The sequence below is a fragment of the Puma concolor genome, chromosome A1 (assembly GCF_028749965.1).
Source record: "Puma concolor isolate L17-30 chromosome A1, mPumCon1.1.hap2, whole genome shotgun sequence".
Classification (NCBI taxonomy): domain Eukaryota; kingdom Metazoa; phylum Chordata; class Mammalia; order Carnivora; family Felidae; genus Puma; species Puma concolor.
Window position 1 is genome coordinate 161,038,355 of NC_141667.1, and position 21,601 is coordinate 161,059,955.

At 54.3% G+C, this 21,601-nt stretch overlaps 1 protein-coding gene across 1 annotated transcript; it reads left to right on the forward strand.

Moving 5' to 3' along the window:
* Window positions 1-719: 719 nt before the first annotated feature.
* On the forward strand, window positions 720-19,739 carry LOC147584610 (uncharacterized). Its single transcript, XM_086708376.1, has 6 exons — window positions 720-883; window positions 4,354-4,416; window positions 5,760-5,858; window positions 6,750-6,845; window positions 16,989-17,069; window positions 19,518-19,739. Exons 1-6 carry the CDS (start codon window positions 796-798, stop codon window positions 19,601-19,603), a joined length of 513 nt encoding a protein of 170 aa, XP_086564502.1. The 5' UTR covers window positions 720-795; the 3' UTR covers window positions 19,604-19,739.
* The last annotated feature ends 1,862 nt before the right edge of the window (window positions 19,740-21,601 follow it).

A 21,601-nucleotide genomic window follows, 5' to 3' on the forward strand; every position in this document is an offset into this window, starting at 1 on the left:
ATTTGAAATTGGGGGCATTACAAAACTGTCTTGACTTCATTTCCATATGCCGTCTTCTGTGTCTTTGTGTCTTCACACAAAATCTATCTTGAATAAATCTTTCTCCTATTAACCTGTGACTTTCGGTTTCATTTTCAGACACAGCCAGGAACCACAAAAGAGTCAAGGAATACTTTCTTCCACCTACAAGGGCCAGAGTGACCACCGCTGTAGCCCAGGGCTTCCCAAATTTCTTGTGCACAGGTATCTCCCTGGGATCTGGGGCAGACTCAGATTCTAATTGAGGAGATCAGAGCTGGGCGCAGAGAATGCGTTCCTAACGGGCGTCCAGGGGCGGGGTGGACACAGATGAAGGATATGCAGGACTGAAGAAGGAAGCGGAGCCCAAAACAGGTGTAAGTAGATGGGCTCCCCAAGGCCCAGCCAATCTCCCACGCCTTCCCAGGGCACAGACCCTAAGCATGACACTCCCTTCCCGGCACACGTGGCAGGATCTGGTTCACTTCCCGCCGTAGCGTCACAGGTCCATGGACACCACCCTCTCTGTACACAGGAGGGCCTAGCTCACTTCCTGCCCTGACGTCACACGTCCCCGGACACGGCCCTCCCCGCACACGGGGCAGTACGCCACTCACTTCCTGCGTGACGTCACAGGGCCCTGGACACCACCCTCCTGCATAAGGGGCGGGGCCCTGTGTACTTCCTGCCGTGATGTCACAGGACTCTGGACATTCCAGGGTATCCTGGAGACCAAGGTCTTCAGGGCATGGTCTTCCTCCTTCAGCCGGAGGGAACATGGCAGGAGACAGAGGAGTGACCCTGTTTGTCCTGCTGCTGTCCTGCTGGTGCCACACGGAGCCCCAGCCCATCAACACGACTTCAGGTACAGTCACAGGTGGGTGGCTGTTGGGTGGGTGGGAAACGCACGTCTCCCTGGGGCTGAGTCAGGCCCCTCCCCACCTCCCCAGTTTCCCATCCATTTCTGGGAGAGAGTGAAGCGAGTTGAACACTCTTCTACCTTGAAAGTCCTTTTCAAACTCCAGAACTCCATGGGGAAGGAGCGTATGCGATGTATTTTCACTTTTTATCACAGATGATTTCTAGGGCGCCTGGGGGTTCAGTCGGTTGAGCGGCCAACTCTTGATTTGGGCCCAGGTCTTGACCCCAGGGTCATGGGATCCAGCCCCGCATTGGGCTCCGTGCTGAGTGTGGAGCCTGCTGGGGGTTTTCTCTCTCCCCCCTCTCTGCCTCTCTCCCCTGCTCATGCACATGCTTGCTCTCTCTCTCTCTCCCTCTCCCCCTAAACTAAGGAAACAAAGACAATTTCTAACCTCCCGAAAGTCGAGGGGCAGCACAGAGACCCTGCCGCCCCCCACCGTCCACCACCCTGCACTTCCTGCACACACACACTGCTGCTGTCCCCGGGACCTTGTAGTCCTGTCCAAATGGTCTTACTGCTTCACGTAAACCTTTTCTTGCTAACGTGAGGCGGTTGTCCCTTACACGCCGGTGTCGTGAAGACCCGGACAAAATTAACGAAGCCTGCACAGCAGCTCATCCCGGCTGCACCCGATCCGCCGTGGTCCCCGAATGCCCTTGTCAGGGAGGGTGCCCATCACACCCAGGACGGCCCCCGCGTGCCTCTGGCCCCCGCCCTCCCATGCTGGCCCCTTCCGCATGGAGGATCTGAGCGGGGACGGGCCGGCCGGGACGGGATGGGACTCTGTGACTCCCCAGCAAAGGATGGCAAGGAGGAGGTGCTCCGTGACCCCCCTACCCCACTTCCTGCCAGGAAGCTCTATTCTCAGGCCACCCGGCCACTCTTACACCTGCCGCACAGGTCACCACAGATGGAAGGAACGGGGCCGAGATGGTCCCCCAGCCCCAGCTCCCAGGATGGCCGAGTGGACCCTGAAGGCTCACTCACAGGGTTTGGGGGGCTTCTCTGAGAGCAGGACCATGGGTGCTGCCCGAGCCAGTTCTGTGTCCCCTCCCACCCTTGCCACGCCCACACATCCCAGGGGGGGACGGGCCAGCTGGCTGCAGTCGGGCCAGAAGTCAGGTGGTCCTGAAAGGACTGAACATCCCCAACTTCCTTTTCTTCAGCAAACTGAGCTCTGAGGCGCTTCCCAAAGACAGTGTCCTTTGCGACGCCGTGGGTGCGGACGGGGCTGTAACAGGTGGGGCCGTGTGTCCCCCAAGGGAGGGCGCGTCCCTCCAGGCTGCTCCTTCCTGCTCAGACTGTCACGTGCCAGTGCCCTCGGGAGGTGCTCCCAGTGCCCAGGGACAGAGCACTCCTCCAGCCCTAAGCCAGCCCGCCCCTCCCTGACCTGGTCTCCTGTCCAGACAGGGACACCCTTAGGTGACCGCCATGGTCTTCCCGGCTTGAAAGACCAGTTGAGGGCAGTCTCTAAATCATTTTCTGAAAGGAAACAGTGGGTTTCCTTATGGGCTTGAGGCTGGGGCGCAGGGGCGCGGGAGTACCCGTCTCCGGGGGTCCCAAGCAGACCAGCTCCGGCCGCTGACAAAATCCAAAGGTGGAGACAGTGATGGTGACACGAGAAAGGAGTTCATTTCGGTGAGGCCGACAGCCAGAAGACAGCACGGACTGGCGTCCCCAAGCCTGTCTCCAAATGCAAAGACCCTTCCAGGTTTATCTGCAGAGATGTGGGACAGAGGCCAGGGCACAGGCGGATGGACAGGAAGGGTCATGTGCATCATTGTCATGGGGTCCATCACGTGTGGGCTCCGGCCGGCTCAGGCAGTTTCCATTCCCATCGGAGGAGGCTTTGCCCTCCGAGTCTTGCTTAAGGGAGAAACTGGAAATGAGAACTTCATCTATTAGAAAGTTGGCAGTCAAAACGGGGATGGTTGAAGTCCCCCACCCCCCGGAGGCTTACCGCCTCCGAGGGCACTGGTGCTGTTGGCCGTGAGTCGCCCTGACCACGAGGAGAGATGGGAACAGCAGCCATGGGCCTGGTTTGCCTTGTTTTCCCCAAATTAACCAGAGCACAGCCGCAGAGGTCAGCAGCGAGCCCTTCCCGGTGTCCGGGATGCGCACTGTGCAAATATGGAGGAGTAGTCAGGGATCCTGGTAACTCCGGCGCCCGGCGGTTTGAAGCCGAGAGACTGTCAGTCGGAGGTGACAACAGGCGAAACACGCCACAGCCGCCACCGTTGACAATGCACTTTGAAAACCGTGCGGGTATTCTAGAGCATAAATATTTTTCTGCACACGCTTGCTGCCTGACTGGCACAATACTCCCATTATAATCACGGGACAGACACAGAATGAAAAGAGTATTTTTGACAAAGTGCTCGCTCGACGCAGCTGTGCCCATTCTTAATGACTCATTAATGCCTCATCCTCGGCGAACTGTACTTTTGTTTGCCTCGTTGCCGGGAGGTCAGCACACTGGGAAGCGATTGTCATCTCCGTGCAGACCTCCTTGCAGAGATTTCCGCATTGTTCTAAGCCCCGCGTGCAGATGAGGCCATTGGTATGCAGATTGTCCGTCATTAAAACCATTTGAAAATCAGCGTCGTCACTGGTTTACTGTTGGAACGAGAGTCTGCAGACGCCTGCGAGCTCTGTGCAGCCGGGCAAGGTGGCGCTGCCCAGCGGGTCCCGGGCGTGCCCTCTCCCCTCCCCGGGGGCGGGAGGGGAGGCTGACCTTGACCCTGAGTCGAGGAAATGGATGAGGACACTCAGCTCTGAGCAAAAGGAGTAGTAGGGAGCCCCCGGCTGGTGCCGCCGTGCGGAAACCCTCACTCCAAGCACTGCCGGGCCGCCAGCGAGGCCGGGGAGGCTGGGGGTCGGGCGTCCAGGGATCCCACAGAAGTCTGCCGTCTGGCCCGGCCGGCTCACCCCTGAGACCCCGTGCCTTCCCTGTAAACAGACCACCTGGAATCACTCTGCTTCTGAAGGGGAGAGAGCCGGTGGCCAGTCTCTCTGGGACCCCCTCCCGACCAGAGAACCCCCACCGTTCCCCAAATCACGTCCCTAAGCTCCCAGAGGCACCGGCCTCTGGAGCCCTTCAGAAAGGACGTGTGCGTCCCTCTTGGTTGGCTGTCCGCGGAGCACGTGCAAGGGCAGTCATCCCTGTGCCAGGACGCGTGTTCCCTTCTGAGGGACGGTGCCAGAGAGCACTGCCCCACGCGGCAGGAGTCAGAGCACAGGGCACGTCCACCACACGGCCACCTTGCCCGCCACTTTCCAGATGAGAACCCAGTCCTGGGAACCCCTTGCAGGCCTCTCCCCCCTGCAGCGGGCTGGTGGGCGCCACAGAGAGAGAGAGATCAGTGCAAATTCAATGAATTGTTAAACTGTTAACTTTTCTATTTCTTTTCTAGGTCCACGTACGGTACTGCCACCAAATTTAAAAAATTTTGATGACAACGTGGCTGCACTATTTGGTAAGGAAACTCCTTGTATCAAATGTCTGGTCTGTATTTGGAGGCGTGGCTCGTCACACAAGGTGGAGACATGCGATTTGGTTTGAAGCTACAATCACACGCCTGTGGCCCCACACAGGTGTGAGCTTAGCCAGACCTGGAAGGGCGAGGCCTCGTCAGGTGAACTTTCCAACAAGAATGGGGCACCAGCAGGTCCGCGAGTGGTGGAGACAAACCCTCCCAAGTTTCCTGGGGGCTCTGACCGTCCCAGGCCCCGCAGGACGATAGTCCTGACACCAGCACCCCCTCCATCCCATGGGCCGACCCCCCAAAGTCCCAGCCACTGTGGAGAAAGAAAGGATGAGTCACTGGGATTTCTGATCAACTAAGCCCAGAAGGGGAGCTGAGGCTCCCTCTCCACCCACCCCATACTTCCCCCGGATGGGGGCGGGAGAGTAAGGCATCCGCGTCTCTGGAAATAAGTCAGGCCACCGCGTGAGAACAGCAGGGGCTGCCCATTCAGAGCTCCCTGTAGCAGGGCATCCGCCAGGCCACCGCCACGTGCGTGCGGCAGAGACTCAGGTGGGTGGGGCGGGGAGAGCTCAGGGTGGAAAAGAGGTGGCTGGGGGCAGGGACCCTGGGGGAGGTGCTGGCCCAGGACAGCTGGGGGGAGGTGCATGCAGGGGGACAGACAGCTTAGGGGAGCCCTGAGGGAGGCCTCCATCTCAGTCCCCGACTGTACTAAGGGCTTTCCACATACACGGCTTTATGTGACCCTCATAACATGCCTGATGAGATGAGACAGACCCATTTTACAGAGGAGAAAACTGAGGGTCCAAGTGGAAGCTGCCTGGGTTGTGATCCAGTGAGAGCGAACCCAGGACGTGGGTCCCATCTGTCTGATGCAAAACCCAGTGCACTTACATTAGAAGCTTCCTAGGAGCTGTCAGGGAGACGTAGAGGGAGAGAGAAAACAATGCTGCGTTCTGCAGAAATCAGGAAAGACCGTGTGCCTCCAAGGGGACGGCTTGGGGAAAGTCTCAGAGGGGACAGAAGGAGAGAGGGGCAGAGAGTAGAGGTGAGACGGCACCTGGGCCAGGCTTTCTAGCCTCGTGTCTTTGGGGAACAAAGTTTATTGTCCAGGGCATCTGGACGCCCTCAGGTTTTCAGGAGCTGTTGAGGGGGTCAGTGGTCTCCCACCCCAGACAGGGCTCTTTAGAGAGCCCACCCCCGTCCGTCTCCACGGTGCCCCTTGAGTTCCAGTTTCTAGTCCCGCTTCACAGACTGCCTTCGGTCCAGGTAGAACAAGAGGGTACCTGTCCTGCTCCGCTGGTTCTGACGTGTCCTTATGTGCTTTTCCCAAGATGAAATTCTAGTCCAAGAGATATTGGATCCAAGTAATTCATCATTGCTTATGACACAAAGACCACTACCAAAATCAACAACGATTATGAAGAAAAAAAGCAAGTATACATTTTTTACACCTGTGATTGCGTGTACTCCTAGAGGTCTGTGGTTGTGAAGACACAATCCTACCAGTTTACATTCTTTAAGGCCAGCTTACTTCTGGGGCAAAAGCAAATGGCGGTGTGCAAGAAACAGGTGTCCGGAACCTTCTCTGTAACCTTCCCGAGATTGAGGCGGCCAAGCCGAGGCTGGCGGAGACGAGTTCCTCTTATTTTGGGGTGGTCTCGGGGTGCACACACAAGCAGGCTCTTGTGCTTAGGATGCAAAGGCGGCTTAGCTACTGTGGGAACGGGGGGGGGGGGGACACATGGAAACGGGGACTTGCGAGCACCCGCTCACTGACACATAGCTAAGGGTTCTGAGAGCGCAGGCAGTGACATTGACCCCATTGCACGCGGGACAGAACAAAGGTCTGAAGAACCTACCCGAGGCCACACCGCTAGTAGTGAACGTGGGGAGAGAAGGCGCTTTTCCAAAGGGCGGTTCCGTGGTGTCCGGGGTGCGTGTCGATCAGTGAAACAGCTCGCTGAGAACCAAGACCCAGTATTTGGCTGACAGTTGCTAAGGGGAGGCCCGGAGCAGAAATCCACAAGCAGTGCGTGAACTGCATTCAGCAGCCGGGAAGTTCAGCACTTTCTTGCAATTGTGCGCCCAGATGTGAATTCCGGTTCCTGGGACGAACACCACCCAGCATCTGCTGGGGCCCAAACTGCTGGGTTCAAGGTGGTCAGATGACGCCTGACTCCGGTACATGTCAACTTTCCAAGGCACGTTCTCAGTAGACCTTGACAACTGTTAGCGTTCCGTAAGATACAGTGTGGACCCAAATGTTCACGTGTATGTAACCAAAAAATCTTTTCCTTATTTTTTCATGGTCTTCATCAAAGAAACCTATACTCAAACGGATTATAAGATGAATATTAATAAGAAGCATCATAAAAAGAAATTCTCTTCTGGGAAAGAAAAAAGGCCTTTCTTTGATGGTAAATGCAACCCGGTAATGCCCCTGCCTTAGGAGAAGGTGGTGGGGAGGACAGAGGAGCCAGGCAGATGTACACGGGGACGTCCCCGTCACGGAGGATGAAAGCGTGGCTGGAGAGAGATTGAGGCTGCTTCACTCCAGTGGGGCTCATTTCCCGTCTTCGTCGAGGAACCGCCTGCCCACCACCCCTGCCCGTGGTCCTGACCCTGGAGAAGCAGAGCCTGGCAGGAAGGTCCCGGCAGGTGGGTGGCCACTAGCCAGGAGGAAGGGCCGCCACACTGCCCGCCCCTCCCACACGTCAGCTGGGTACCTGCCCCTCCCTGGGGGTCAGGGGCTGGGCAGGGAGAGCCAGTGTCGCCCCGCCACCAGGGAGGTTCCCCGGAGTGAGGGAAAGTGTCCCTCCAACGGCCAAGGTTGCTGAAATTAACTCCATGTTCAGGCTCTGAGGCTGAGGAGCTAGCCCCCCATGGGGTGACAGATCTTTTCCTCACCCTAAAGATGACACAAAAGAAAGGTGCCCATGTAGCTCGTGGGATGCCTGGCCCGTGAAGGGTTGTGGCGGGCCCTAGAGGAGGGACCAGGTCCTGTGTACCAGGCACAGTGGAGGGGAGATGAGCATATCTGCAGGCCGGGCCCTGAAACCTACATTTCAGTCCATTCCACAGAGACTCTTCCCCAGGGAACCAGCCTCTGGTGTTTGGAAGGATAGAACGAGAGTAGGATTTTCATGGCAAGGAACATTTCTAGCCCCTCTGGGTTGTCCCACCCACTGACTGACTCAAAGTGCCTAATGGGCATGAATACAGCCAGAAGCCTTTGTTGCAGGGGGGCTGCAGATAGGAGAAGTTAAGGAAGGGTCTATACTGAAGGATGGGTGTGTCTCCACTGAAGGACCACCGTGACCCGGAGCGGCTTCAGGGACACACTCTCCCTGCATCACACCCATCAGGCTCACTGGAGAAGCAGGAGGAAATAAGAATGGACAGGAAAACCTGAGCCAGTGAGAATGAGAGCCAGGGGGAAGGGACTGAGTCTGGGGTGGGGGCATCAGAGAAGCCACCAGCCCTCCAGGGTCCTGGGGCCCAGGCCCACCCTCAGAGGGACCGTGCAATTCCCAGACTCATGGTGCATGTACGGACAGCTGCAGACGACGCTGAAGGCCACCCCTGTGCCCATCCCGGGCTGCACCCTGAAACTCGCCTGAGGGCTCGGCAGAGAACCCCACCCTCCCCACACCGCCCCTCTGCTGCTGGGACGCACCCCAGCCTTCCCCGGGTTCCAGGCAAACGCCACCGTTTAACATAAAGGCCTTCTCCCTGTGTCAGCAACAGCTTCGTGCGGCAGAAGTTGTCTGTGCCCCCCTTGGCTCAAGAGTGCTGTTCCGATGGAGAAACTGAGGCACGGCTCGGCTCAGAGACTGCCCGTATCAGGTGGCAGGCTGGAGGTAGATTGGGAGCCAGCCCCAGGCAGGACTGACTGAGGGGGCAAGAAGGCGTGGTGCCAGACCCGCCGGTCAGCCTAGGAGGGACATTTCCACTGGGTGCAGAAGAGTCTCTGAGCCAGCCATCCCTGGAGGAGCACTGTCCTCTTTGGGGTGGGGGGACACCATAGCTGTCTCCCCCCACCCACCCCCACCACCCCGGACCTAAGGCGCCCTCACTACCCACCCAGGGGACAAGACCCAAACCGCTGAGCGCCCGGAGTGCCACGTTCTCAGCAAACTTAATGATGGTCCACCTCAATAAAGATCTCTGTTTGCAAACTGGTGCAGACGGGCGACTGTCTCTGGCGACTTGTACAGGGAGGCAGGTGTTGCCGTGGCGTGTGCGGGAGCGAGGCTCGTGTGTCTGGTAACAGGAAAGCAACGGGATGGGTGAAATGTGCAGGATGCAACGTCTAAAACGGCTCCATTGTGAAACCAGTTTAGATTTACAACCTAGGAAAGTGGTAGAGTTTCCCGTGTTCCTTCCACCCAGCTTTCCCCAGTGGTAACGTCTTACGTAACTCGAGTACAATTACTAAAACCGGGAAGTCCACGCTGATGCAGTCCTGCCCGGTAACCTACAGACCTGGTCCAAATTTTGTCAATTATCTTCCCAATGCCATTTTTTGGCTCCAGGATCCATTCAGATTCCTCATGGCAGCTACCGGTGACGTCACATCTGTCGTTCCCGCCTGGGGGGTTACCCGGTCTCTGTCTTTCATGACTTTGGGGAGTACTGGCCAGCTACTTAATACAATCTCTTTCAATTTGGGTTTGTCTGAATTCTCCCCACGACTAGATTCAGGTTGCCTTCGGGGCAAGAATGTTAAAGAAGTGATGTTATGTCTTCCTTCGTGTGTCCCATGAGGATGTGCATGATGTAGACTATCTCATTACCCGGGGTGGGGGGTGTTCACTTTGATCACTTATTCAAGGTACTGTATACCCGGTGTCTCCATAATCAACTTGATTTTTTTTTCCATGTGTAAACAATTAGTATTTTGGGGGGAGATACTTTCAGACTGTAAAAATACCCTGCTTTTCACCATATTTTCACCACTAATTTAGCATCCATTGTTCCTTTTTAAAAATTGTTTATTTATTTTGAGAGAGAGAGAGCACACACTCATGCATACATGCGTGTGGACAGGGGAGGGAGAGAGAGAGAGAATCCCAAGCAGGTTCCGTCCTCCGAGCAGAGCCCAACATGGGGCTCAATCCCATGAAACATGAGATCATGACATGAGCCCAAATCAAGAGGCAGCCATTGAACCAACTGAGCCCCCCAGGTGCCCCAGCATCCATCACCTCTTAACTGCAAGAATTATCACTATAGTATTTGTCAAAAGGTGATTTTCTAGTTCTACCATTCCTTCTACATTTGCAAGGAAGAGCTGTACTTTCTTAAAAGGACTTTATCTACTTGTTGATTCCATTATGTTTAGATCCGTGTAACATACTGGTCTTTACTTTATTCAATGAGTTACAAACCACTACTATTGTGCATTTTGTTTCTTTGGTTTTCTTATTTGGAGCTCGACACATTGGCATTGCTCTTGCACACTTTCCCTGCCCCAGCCCTGGGAGCAGCCAGGTCTGCATAGAGCCCTGCTCCCCCATGCTGGAGAGGGGTAGTTAGAAGCCAAAGTCAGAGTTGGATGTGTTTGCTGCTCTGGTGGGGTGTTGTTTCCAGGCTCCCCAGTGGACAGAGCCAAGACAGATGTGTGTGGGCACATATCTGTGTTTCCACACCTATCTGCTCAGATGTTGGGCATCCTGAATTCAGACTCATTCCACTGGTCCCAGACCTGCCCGTGAGGCTCATCCTACCTCCTTCCTTTTGTCTGTGAGAATCCTGGGCCTCCTGTCCCACCAGAGTCCGTGCATTTGCTCAGTCCCAGAAAACACAGAAGTAGCCCAAGAATTGCTGGTGTAGCCCCACCCTGCGAAGAACAGATTTACTAACTAGCAGGCAAGATTTGTATACCGCCTTTCATGTTAAGCCTTAGAATATGTCGTCAGGTACTTCCTTCCAAACTTCCTCGTCAGGCTCTTTTCTTCCCGCCCTCCTAGTTACTGACTTGTACTATTCTGCTTTGGGTCCCTTTTCATTGTGGTTGATGTCACTTCCTTCTTTTGAAGTATATAGCCATGATTCTAATACAAAAAGTCTTGCATCTAAGAATTCCACTTCCGCTGTGCCCCTAACATTGGTGCCACCCTGCTTCTGTCCACCCGCTGCCTCACGTCCCACAGGGATCAGCCTCATCATTTTCTGCCTTATCCTTCCCGTGCTTCCTTGGGCACAAATGAGCAGGTACATGTATATGACCCTTTTTTGGTAAAAGATTACTCAGTTTACTGTTTTATATCGTGTGTTAAATGTTTTTAAGCCACTTCACTGAGGTCTGATCATGTGTATTTTCTTATAACTCTTTTTCTGTGCGTGAAAGGTAGCACAGTATGGATACCTGGCACTTCCCTCTCTTAACCTAACAATCTGTGCTATAAATTATTCCACGTCTGTTTACAGAAGCTTCCTCATTCCTGGTTTTTACACTTGTCTAGATCTGCATCGTGTGGACAGAGTACAGCTTATCCAACCGCTCTCCTGCCCATGGGCTTTCAGGTTGTTTCCAACACTTCTCCAACAGTGCTGCAGTGGGTACGCTTCACACATGTCTTTTCATGTTGTTGGATGTGCATCTTCAGGGTAGACGTCTACGCATGGTCTGCTGAGTGAAATCAGGAGTGTGTATGTGGTCACATTTGAACCACCAATAACCCACAGGAGGCTGTGCCCGTTTGTGCTCCCACCGGCGGTGTGTGTGAGGGCCTGTTCCCCTGCAGCCTTGGTGACAGTAAGTCTTCCTACTTTTACAACTTTGACGATCAGATAAATGAGTTGGAACAGCTTCTCAAATGTTTATGGGTCATTTTTAAAAAATATTTATTTATTTTTGAGAGAGAGAGAGACAGTGTGAGTAGAGGAGGAACAGAGAAAGAGGGAGACACAGAATCCAAAGCAGGCTCCAGGCTTTGAGTTGTTAGCACAGGGTCTGATGTGGGGCTTAAACCCCAGACCACGAGATCATGACCTGAGCCAAAGTCCAATGCTTAACCAACTGAGCCCAGGTGCCCCTGTTTATGGGTCATTTTAATGTATTTTTGTGATCTGTTCATACCTTTTTCTCATTTTTCTATACCTTAATTTTTTAAATGTTTATTTATTTTTGAGAGAGAAAGAGCAGAGGAGGGGCAGAGAGAGAGGGAGAGAGAGAATCCCAAGCAGGTTCCACACTGTCAGCACAAAGCCCAACATGGGGCTCAAACTCACAAACTGTGAGATCATGACCTGAGTCGAAGTTGGACCCTTAACCAACTGAGCCACCCAGGTGCCCCTATATCTTAGTTTTTAAGAATTCTTTATATGTTAAGGATATTAGTCTTTTGTCTGCGATGTATGTCACTAATATATATCTTCCTCCAGTTAGTCAACTGCCTATTGACATTGCCTGAAAATTTATAAACACAGGCTCATGGGGGGTTATGGTTTGAATCAGTCCTTTCCGCACATCAGGCTGAGAAACATAGTTTTAGGGTCTGGCATTGACACTGCTGAGACGCTTGGTAGAAGCAAAGGAACATACCCTCCACCGGGCTGCATGTGATGTTCTTAGCCCACTGCCCTCCCAGAGGTGAGCCTCCGGTTCACCTGCGGAACGTGTGAGGAGACACACACACTAAAAATATCACGTAACAGAACAACCTCAAAGTATAGAATAAGCACACATTAGGACTTTTCTATTTAGGAAGAAAGCTGCCAAGAACATTGTTTGCACCCTAACAATGACAAAAAGGCAAATAACCAACAAAACCACGACTTCTCTTGAGCCCAGCAGAGAGCCGAAGTCAAAAGACGACCAGGTGGGCTGAATTCCCACAAGGGATGAGCATCTCCATGGAGGGACGGGACACAGGTCCGTGTCAGCTTTGACGGAGCATGGGAAAGACAGGTGGCCACCATGCAAGTGGGTAAGAAGAAATCAGCCAATGTTTTGCTAATTCTTAAAGGCCAAGTGTGGGCTGTAGGTCAGTTTTGCGTAGCTGGGCCCCAGACTCAGGATCTTAATTCTGTTCTTCAGCTCTTTTCCACAGGGCTCACCTGGGACAGGGAGCGGGACAGGAGACCAGAGCAAGCGCTTGCTCTGGGGGCAGGTGGAGGTGTGTATGTGATGACCGGCTTCTGCTGGGGGCCACGCGGAAATGAACTAGAAACTGTCTTGGACCCCTGACTCACACCGATACTATAGGAGTAAGGTCTTAAAAAGAAGTGGAGAAAGGGAGCGCCTTCACCTTCCAGGCCTCAGGAGGAAGCAGTTCAGTCCTTTCTCATTAAGAATGAGGTTGGCTGTAGGTTTCTCGTAAATGCACGTCATCTGCCTGAGAAAGTTTCTCACTTCTTATTTTGCTGAGGGGTTTTATTATGGCTTTTGTCCAACACTTTTTCTGCATATATTTAAATGATTGGACACTTCTTTTTCTTTATTATGTTACAATCATGAATTACATTGATTTTTAGTTGCTAAACCAACCTTGCATTCCTGGGATAAGACCTACTTGGTCATGACGTATTATCCTTTTCAGTTTTGTGCTACTTAACTTGCAAATATTTGCTCAGTATTTTTCACTTATGTCCAAATATCGCTAAGGGTTTTGCATCTATGTTCATAAGAAATATTGGTTTGTAATTTTTTCATTTATTTTTTTTGTAACATTACTGTCAAATTCTGGTTAAAGTTAAGCTAACCCCATTTAATGAGTCAGGCAGTAATGCCTCTTATTTCCTGTAAAAGTTTGAGTAAGGTTGGTATCATTTCTTCCTTGTATGTTTGATAGAATTCACCAGTAAAACCATTACTTTGCATCTTTTGGAAAAGTTTCTGATAAATTAAAAAATTTAGGGGCGCCTGGGTGGCTCAGTGGGTTAAGCGTCCAACTTCAGCTCAGGTCACGATCTCGCGGTCCGTGAGTTCGAGCCCCGCGTCGGGCTCTGGGCTGATGGCTCAGAGCCTGGAGCCTGCTTCTGATTCTGTGTCTCCCTCTCTCTCTGCCCCTCCCCCATTCATGCTCTGTCTCTCTCTGTCCCAAAAATAAATAAACGTTAAAAAAAATTTAAAAATTTAAATATCTATATGACTATTTGGATATTTTTCTTTAAATATTTTTTCTGCTCCAAAATTTTTCTCCTATTCTTCCAGGACTCAAATTACACACATGCATTATACCTTGTGATGTTGTCCCGTGGGTCTTTGAGACTCTGTTCATTTTTTACATATTTTCCTTTCCCTTTCCATTTGTATAACTTCTCTCGCTCGCTCCTCCACAGTATCTCTGTCTACTGTTGAGCCCATCAGTAAAATTTTCATTTCAGGTGTTGTATATCTTAGCTCTGTAATTCTCCTTCGATTCTTTACCATAGTTATTTCCCTGCTATTCTCAGAGAATATCTTTTCACTCACTTCTAGTGCTTTTCTATACCTCATGGAGCATGTTTATAATAGCTGCTTTAAAGTCTTTGCCTATAATTCTACATCTGAGTCATCTAGAAGCTGGTATTGTCAATTACATTTTCCCTTGAAATTTGGTGATATTTTTCTGATTCTCTATACATTAAATTATGGCGTGTTTATTCCTGGGCATTGTAAGTATTACGCTGTTTTCGATTGAACCCTCTGGAGAACATTAATGTTCTTATTTTAGCAAGCCATCCCACCTGGTTAGGCTTCCACAGTGTACTTGATCTTGCCATTTGGGAGTGGTGGTTTGAGTCTGTCTCTTCTCTGCTGGTTTGAGGGTCCTGTGTATCCACCAGCTAAAGGGGGAGGCTGAGACGGGTGGGGTTTCACACCCCGAATCAGGAAAGCCGTCTTTCCGGCGTTCTCCCCTCCCGAGCCCCCTCATGCACGCTCTGCTCCCAGGGGTTCCTCTCCCTGAGGCCAGAAACATGGAGTTTCTATCAGAGCTCCGGGGCCCTTGCCACTGCGTCCCAGCGCACTGGGCTGACACCCGGGTCGAAGCCAGGAAGGCAACAAACACAGACGCGTGAAATCCACACCTCCACAACCTCCTGCGTGTGATCTCTTTCCAGGAGCCTCAGGTGGCTCCCGTGTGACTTCGTGCAAAGGTTTGGGTTGGGTGGGGGGCTCACGCTAGCAAGAGGGCGCCAGAATTCCCACGTAGAGTTTTTGTTTTTTTAAATTCCATGAAATGCAGACCTTCCAGCCACGAGAAAATGCTAACAGAAATGCAGCCTGAGGCAGGATAAAGTGACCCTTCCTCCCCGGTGACCTCCCACCTGACCCTTACCGCCTCACCTCGAGCTCCTCTGTCCTCAGGCCTGAGCCATCTGCTTGATCTGGGAAAGCCGACCCGGAGGGTTAGGCAGCCCCTGTCCCAGAGCACGACAGTGGAGGTGGACCAGGTGGAGGCGGCGGCCTGTTCAGGCTCAGGCTGCCTATCCTGGGCCGTGCCCACCTCCTGAAATCTGTCATCGGCTCTGGGATAACATCAACAGCTTTAACGTCCTTTTCTGTGCGTGTGCCCTCCTTTCCTTGGGGCCCTCCTCTTCCCTTTTCCCCTTTCAACCAATGACCTCACTGGGACACTTAGGTACTTCAGTTGTCTCCTCCCCGGGGAATAAGGAACACACGGGATCATTCTGAGTCTGATTGTCAGGTCAGTGGTGTGTCCCACGATGGCCTAGGATGGCTGCCATTGGCCCCCAACATGCAGGGGGCTGTTCTGTTGCTGTTTATTAGTGTTTGAGCAGGCAAAGTTTGGCAAGGGGAGTCTTTCAAAGGAATGGATCTCTAATGGTGGAGCTCCGGCCCTTTGGGCAGAGGGCTGGGCCGGGGCCCAGGTCGGGTGGGGCTGACTCTCAGGTCCACCAGCCACACTTGGCAGGTGGTTTGAAAATCTGCAGCCACCACACCTCCCAGGAAACGAACCAGCCTCGGGTGCCCTTTGGCTGCACGCCCAGAGTCCACCCCATGGCCCAGGAGCAGGACGAAGGCCACCTGCCCGCCCGGGAGCCACAGCACCCTCGGGCCCAGGCAGGGCTCCTGCTCTGGGTCCCCACTTAGAATACCCACATGTTACAAACATCAGAATCCATCTGATTTCTCTTCCTCCCTGTAGGAAAGTTTCTTAAGATGTTGGCAACCAATGGGACAGAGGGAATGAAGGAGAGGGAAGCATAGGGGCACCAGGGCCCCCAGCAGGGAAGGCTGGGAGTGGGGGTGACGGTGGGCGAGAGGGGAGCCCCACCACTCATCCTGGGAAGCCAGAGAGAGGGGGGACTCTGAAAGTCTCCTTTCAAATCACAGCAACAGCACCTGCATAGATGGGCTACGCAAGGTCGCTGTGCCCCCAACCCCTCTGCCCAGAGGCATCACTGGGACGCAAGGAGCTGGAAAAGGAGGGGGACCTGGGACAGCCCGGGTTCTGCCCCACCTGCCCCAGCTGGCCTGCGGCTGTGGTCTCCTTCACCCTGCTGTCTCAGCGGGGAGCAGGCGGAGGGTCCCATGCGGGAAGGTGGGGACATGCCTTGTAACTCCCACAGTGGGACACATGGCAGGTGGTCTCCACAAGCCTCAGTGGGGCCCTGCCACGCTGGGGTGGCCCCTCCAGGAGCATGCGTGACAGCGTCCTATCAGAACACCTCCCTGAGGACTAGGGTCTTAGGCTGAGACACTAGAAATGACCGTGCAGATCAAAGACGGTCCGATACCCGCTCCCGGGAAACTTTCGGGGCCCCTGCGGCTCAGCGTAGCTGGGCACCCCCAGGCGTCCCTTCTCTCCAAGCCCACGCAACACACAGTCCCCCCTGGGAGCAGGTGTGCATCCTGGGCCTGTGGCCACAGGCGAGGCATTTCCTGGAGCTCCAGCCCCCGCCCCCGGCGGGCACACGGGCGGGCTCTCAGCGGGGTGGTCAAGCAACCCCATGTGTTGAGGACTCATTGCTCAGGGCTATGCTGAGCTCCACCACCGACTGCCCCAGAGACAAAAAAGTATAGACACCACAACGTGGTCCTCCTACGCCACACCTGGGGACAGCGCGGCAAAGAGGGTTTAAAGTAGGCTCCAAGGAATGAATCTCTAATGTGAAATTCTGGCCGCCACGGCAGGGCACCTCTTGGAAACTGACGGGCTCTCCTTCCTGGGCTGGAGCCCTTCTCTCCCACTAAGCGCCATGGTGGGACTGCCGGTGGAATTTCTCCATTTCCCAATGGCTGATCTTCTGTAGCACAGTCTTATGTTTGACTTCGTGATGACACCTGTCACGTGCTAAGAGACATTGCACAACATGGGGGATGGTAAAGGAAAGCGGCACATGCAGCCCCATTGTGAGCTGGTTGACGAACAGACGGAGTGTGTGTGTTGACCATCCCGGCCCCTTTCTGAGCTGACGGGAGGGAATGAAAGGTCCGTGCAGGGCCACGAACCACGGGGCCACGGGCCCTGAGGAGGCAGTGCAGGGGACAGGCCCAGAGCCCCAGCTGAGCTCCAGACAGCCTGGTTGAAAGGAAAAACAGGAGTTTGGAATTAGACCACAGTTGTGTGTTAAATCTTGATCATTGTGCTTAATTTTTCCCACAGAAGAGGAGAAAGAGACACTTTATCAGATTAAAAGCCAATCAGTTCTGGAAAAAGTCATTGACAGCCTTCGAAGAGCTTTAGGTAAACGGAACTTGGGGCCATCTTGGTGACAGATAAGTGTGGAGGACGGCTGCTCCTGCCCCCGCCGTGGAGAGAAGTAAACCGTCTGCTCCAGGGGACAGCTCTCTGGAGGGGCAGGTGACTCAGTCCCTGGGCAGACTGGCAGGGACCCCCGCGGGTTTTATGTGTTGTCAGTGCAGGACTCCTGGCCCATTGAGTCCAAATTCCACAAGTCCTAGGCCACGTGTGGGTGTCCCCTCCCTTCTCAGCTGTCCCTGGGACCTGTGGGCCCACCACCACATGCCACAGGACCAGGCCCACAAGGTCCCCAAGCCTCCCACCCGGGGAGTCCCACACCTTTGAGCGCCCCCGCCCTCCGCCCTCCCCACTCCTCCCACCCCTGCCCTTTAGACAACTTCCTAATCGCTGAAGTTGGTCCACGAATTTCCTCTGGTGGCTTCTGCCCCGGCCCCATGCTTCTTCCTGGAACTTTCCAGAACACTCCTGAGCCTCTTCTCCAGGCCAGTCCTCTCCTGGCCTCTCCCAGGTAGACTCTGTAGTCCCGTAGACGGTTCAAATCAGCACCTCCTGCGTTCTTTCTACCACACACCGGTCCATGCACCCTGAGACCGCCGGGTTTGGGGGCGCATCACGCCCACATTTCAAGCTAGTGTTAGCGAAGACTTCCGGGGGTTTGTAAACGGGCCTCGGTGCAGCCCCATTAGTTGGGTCCTCGTAGAGCCAAGTGCAGGACCAAACACTTACACCTGGCCACCTTCATTCGCCTCCATCAGTGCTCACTGGGCACCTACCACGGGCCCACACCCTTCCCAGTTCTGGGGACTGAGCACCGTGGACACGGACCCCTGCCCTCGAGGCACCCACATTCCAGGGGAAGGTTAGATCGCCCTCCGCTCCAGCCTGCTGGGACACTTCTGGGTCCGGCGTCTTGCGGTCAGCCGCTCCTTCAAACCCCACCCCCCACCCCCCCCCACCCCCCCACCCCCGTCATCCTCTTGCAGCCAGCCTGCTATTTTGTCCTTTGTTTAAATGCCCAGCAGGGTGGAACCACAGATGGGTCACTAGAGACCTCGCATTGTGTGACTGGTCACCAAGCAGCCAGGAGCCACTCTGTGCGGGGCCAGAGCCAGCCCTGGGGCCCCGAAATTGCAGGCCCCCCACAGTCTGCACCTCCCCCCAGTGGGACAGCCCAGTGCAGTCGGGGGTTGAAAGGGGGGTGAGCGGTTGCCCCGCCCGCCACAAACTTACCGACCGACCGGTACTGACATCCAGCCACTTTCTGCTGCTTTAGTCAGGTGTCAGGGAGACTTTGCCAAATCCCCAGTCCCCGGGCCCTGAGAGTTCTGTCGTTGAAAACAGGAACATCCCTATGGCTCCAGTGTCTAAGGCAGGACCTTTCCACGTTGCACGTCCTGCGCGTTGGCCCTGGGCCTGCCTGTCTGGGGGATGGGTGGCGGGCACTCCTCTGGTGCCAAGGCTGGGGGCCCAGCAGTGCGTGCACGGGAGGGACCGAGGTCCTTGATCTCCCAGAGCCTGACATCACAGGACTGCGTCCACAGGGGGTGCCCCCGAGGGGAGGGGAGGGGAGGGGACACCCCCAGCCCAGCCCAGTAGTGCCCAGAGGAGCCCTCACTGGGTTTGGAGGCAGAAGGCCGTGGCAGTGAGGCATTAAAGGGTGCGGCCTGGCCCCCACCCGGTCCTCCCTCCGCGACCGCCTCCCCACAGCTCCTCCCCTCTCTGTGTCCTGGCCTGGGCTCCCCAAGATCCTGCCAGGGCTCTCCCCACCTGGCCCACTGCCACCCTCACCCGAACCCACACCTTCCCCCTCTCCCTCCTGCAAACAGTGCCTCCGAGTTCGCCCTGACCTCTCGGGGCTCTGGCTTGCCCCCTGCTGTCCTCTGCATCCCTGCAAGCCCATTCCCCCCACCCAGACTCCCTCCTCTCATGGCTCCTTTGGGAAACTGAGGACAGTCCCCCTCACTGAGTGGCTCATCTATGTGCACACTCAGTGCACATAGGGTCAGGCTCCCTGCCACGGGCTGGACAGCAGCTCAGAGTGCAGGATTTGGAGTCGGCCTGACCTGGGTTCAGATCCCCAACTGACTCCCAAAAAGCTGTGTCGACTTAGGGTGACCCAGGGCAGGGGACAGCACATCCTAAGCCTCAGCTTCTTTGTTCTCTTAAGTGGGGTGCTCAGAGCACCTGTCCCACGGGAGTGCCGGGGGCAGACTGAGGTGCCCACACACATTCCCACCGCCCTGGACCTGGGGGAGGGCCACACCCGGGATGACCCCAAGGAAGTCTCTTGTGGTAGGTCAGGTGCCCCTCAGTCTCTCAGTCCAGGGCTCAGCCCAGTACACACCCGTGTGAGCGAACCACAGGAGGGTGTGAAACCAGCTTCCTAGGAACACAGAGGATTTCTCAAGAAAATCTCCTCTTTCCAAACAGGCAACACTCTCAAGCAAGGACTGCAGAAGCACAGGCGTTTGTTCAAAGGAGCCAAACACCACAAGGGGAAATGGAGCCGGAACTGAGAAGCCAAGACCGCCTGAGGGGACATCCACTCACCCTGCCACTAGGAGGAAAAATAAAATAGAATCACTATTTTCTATAAAGAAGAATCTCTTTATTCAAGGAGTGCCAAATAAAATGAACACATTTAAATATTAACTTAGAGGTGATGTGGTTTTTTTTCCCTTATACTCCCACCAAAAAATGAAAGTCTAATTGAGCCTGAAAAATGAGTGTCCAAACCTTACTGTTGTCTAACAGGATGAACTTTGAAGAAACGTAACCTCACAGCCTATGGACCCATCGGGATTCCCCAGAGAAACAGAACCCGCAGGATATATATGCCCAGGGTCCACCCCCCACAGGTGGCAGCCTGAGGTCAAGAGCACGGGGAGGGCCGGTTAGCCCTGGCCGGGAGGGGAAGACCCCACATCTTCTGAGTAACCAGTGAAGGAGGAGAGAAGGACGATACAGGCCTCTGGAGGAGGGTGAGGGTGAGAGTGAGGCCCCCACGTGCGATTCCACGATGGGGCTTCTGCCGCTTTGCCCCGTCCGGTTCTCTGCAGAGCGGAGGGGGCTGCTCCTGTTGTTCCAAACCAGTCTCGGTGCATCATTTCCTGGTTTGAAGCTGCATTTGGGACGTTAATTCTGCAAATTAAAATAAGTAGTCGTCATGTGTGTTTTGGGTGCAAGAGCCGTGGCTTGGGAAGGTGCACAACACGTCGGGTTTTATACAGCAGGCTCTTGGGGATAATCCCCAACCGTCGCGCGCCTTCATTTATTCCTTTCTGCTCCTGGGAAGTTAGAATTTTTAGTTTTCCAGGACGTCGGTCTTTGTATTGCTATCTTTAAACGTTGTTGTGGACCGAGATCATCTATGTTGGGGAGAAAGGGAGTGGGTGGTGGTTGTTGAGATGTCCTCTCGGAACACAGACATGAGAGGGGGTCTGGCAAGTGGTGTGTTATGAAGCTACGGGCTCTAGACTTGTGGCTCAGGAACAGACAGAACCTCAGCGGAACAGAGTGGGGTGTCCAGAAATCCTGAGAGTCGTGATGTGTGGTGCACACGACAGACGGTCAATGCAGAGACACACGGGAGGTTTGGGGACAGTGCACGAGCCCCCTGGGAAAGTACAAAGTCAGAGCTTTAACACACGCCGCCCAGGATGGGTTCAAGATGTAAATATCAAGGATATCAGCACCCCAAAGCCTGGGAGAACACAGGAGGCAACGGTGCCAGTCTGGGTCCAGCCAGTCATTTAAACAGAGGAACTTGAACTACAACAGTCCACGTGGTTGGGGAGCAAGGGTGAAGGTGGAGAGAAAGCAGTGAAGGGGACCCCAGGGCTGAGGGAGGGTACCCTCAGACTCAGAAGGGCCTGTCCCTGAGAAGGTGCCCAACCAGTCGGCCCCAGGTGCAGGGCGGCAAGAAAGATGGTCCGCGGGGGTCTGGGAGGAGCTGCGAGGCTGGCCTGTCCCTCTGTGTGTGCCCATCGTCCTACTGCCACAGACCCCGCAGAGCAAGGGTGAAGGAACAAACAGGGCCCTCCCAGACCAGGACGGGCGGTGTCCCTTGTCACGTGCCCTCCAGCAGCCCCGACTCCTGAAGCTGGGCGCTGCGTCTATGGCAACCAAAAACCCGTCAGGACGTCCCACCCACTGTGACAGAGTGGACGCCACAGCAGAAGCACAATAAGTCGATCGCTAGCACAGGGATATTGTCATAATCTCAGCATTCTTTTCTTAGCACAACTCCAAGGACAGCAACTATGAAGAAAAATACGTGGTCAGACTTGACTGCATAAAGCAGACGAGTCTGGCCAAGGAAAGGGAGACATTAAAATAGCCAAGACAACCCTGGAACATGACAGAGTCAGTATTCTTAAATATAAAAGGCTCTTATAAATTAGCAGAACAGAGGTGCCTGGGTGGCTGTGTTCGTTGAGCGCTCAAGTCATAATCTCACGGTTTGTGGGTTCAAGCCCCACATCGGGCTCTGTGCTGACATCTTGGTGCCTGGA

Excerpts from the sequence above, each read along its gene's own strand:
- LOC147584610 (XM_086708376.1), top strand. The coding sequence starts at position 796 with ATGGCAGGAGACAGAGGAGTGACCCTGTTTGTCCTGCTGCTGTCCTGC. Across the intron at positions 5,859-6,749 it reads AACGATTATGAAGAAAAAAA|AAACCTATACTCAAACGGAT; the intron begins GCAAGTATACAT and ends TCTTCATCAAAG. Across the intron at positions 6,846-16,988 it reads AAAAAGGCCTTTCTTTGATG|AAGAGGAGAAAGAGACACTT; the intron begins GTAAATGCAACC and ends TTTTTCCCACAG.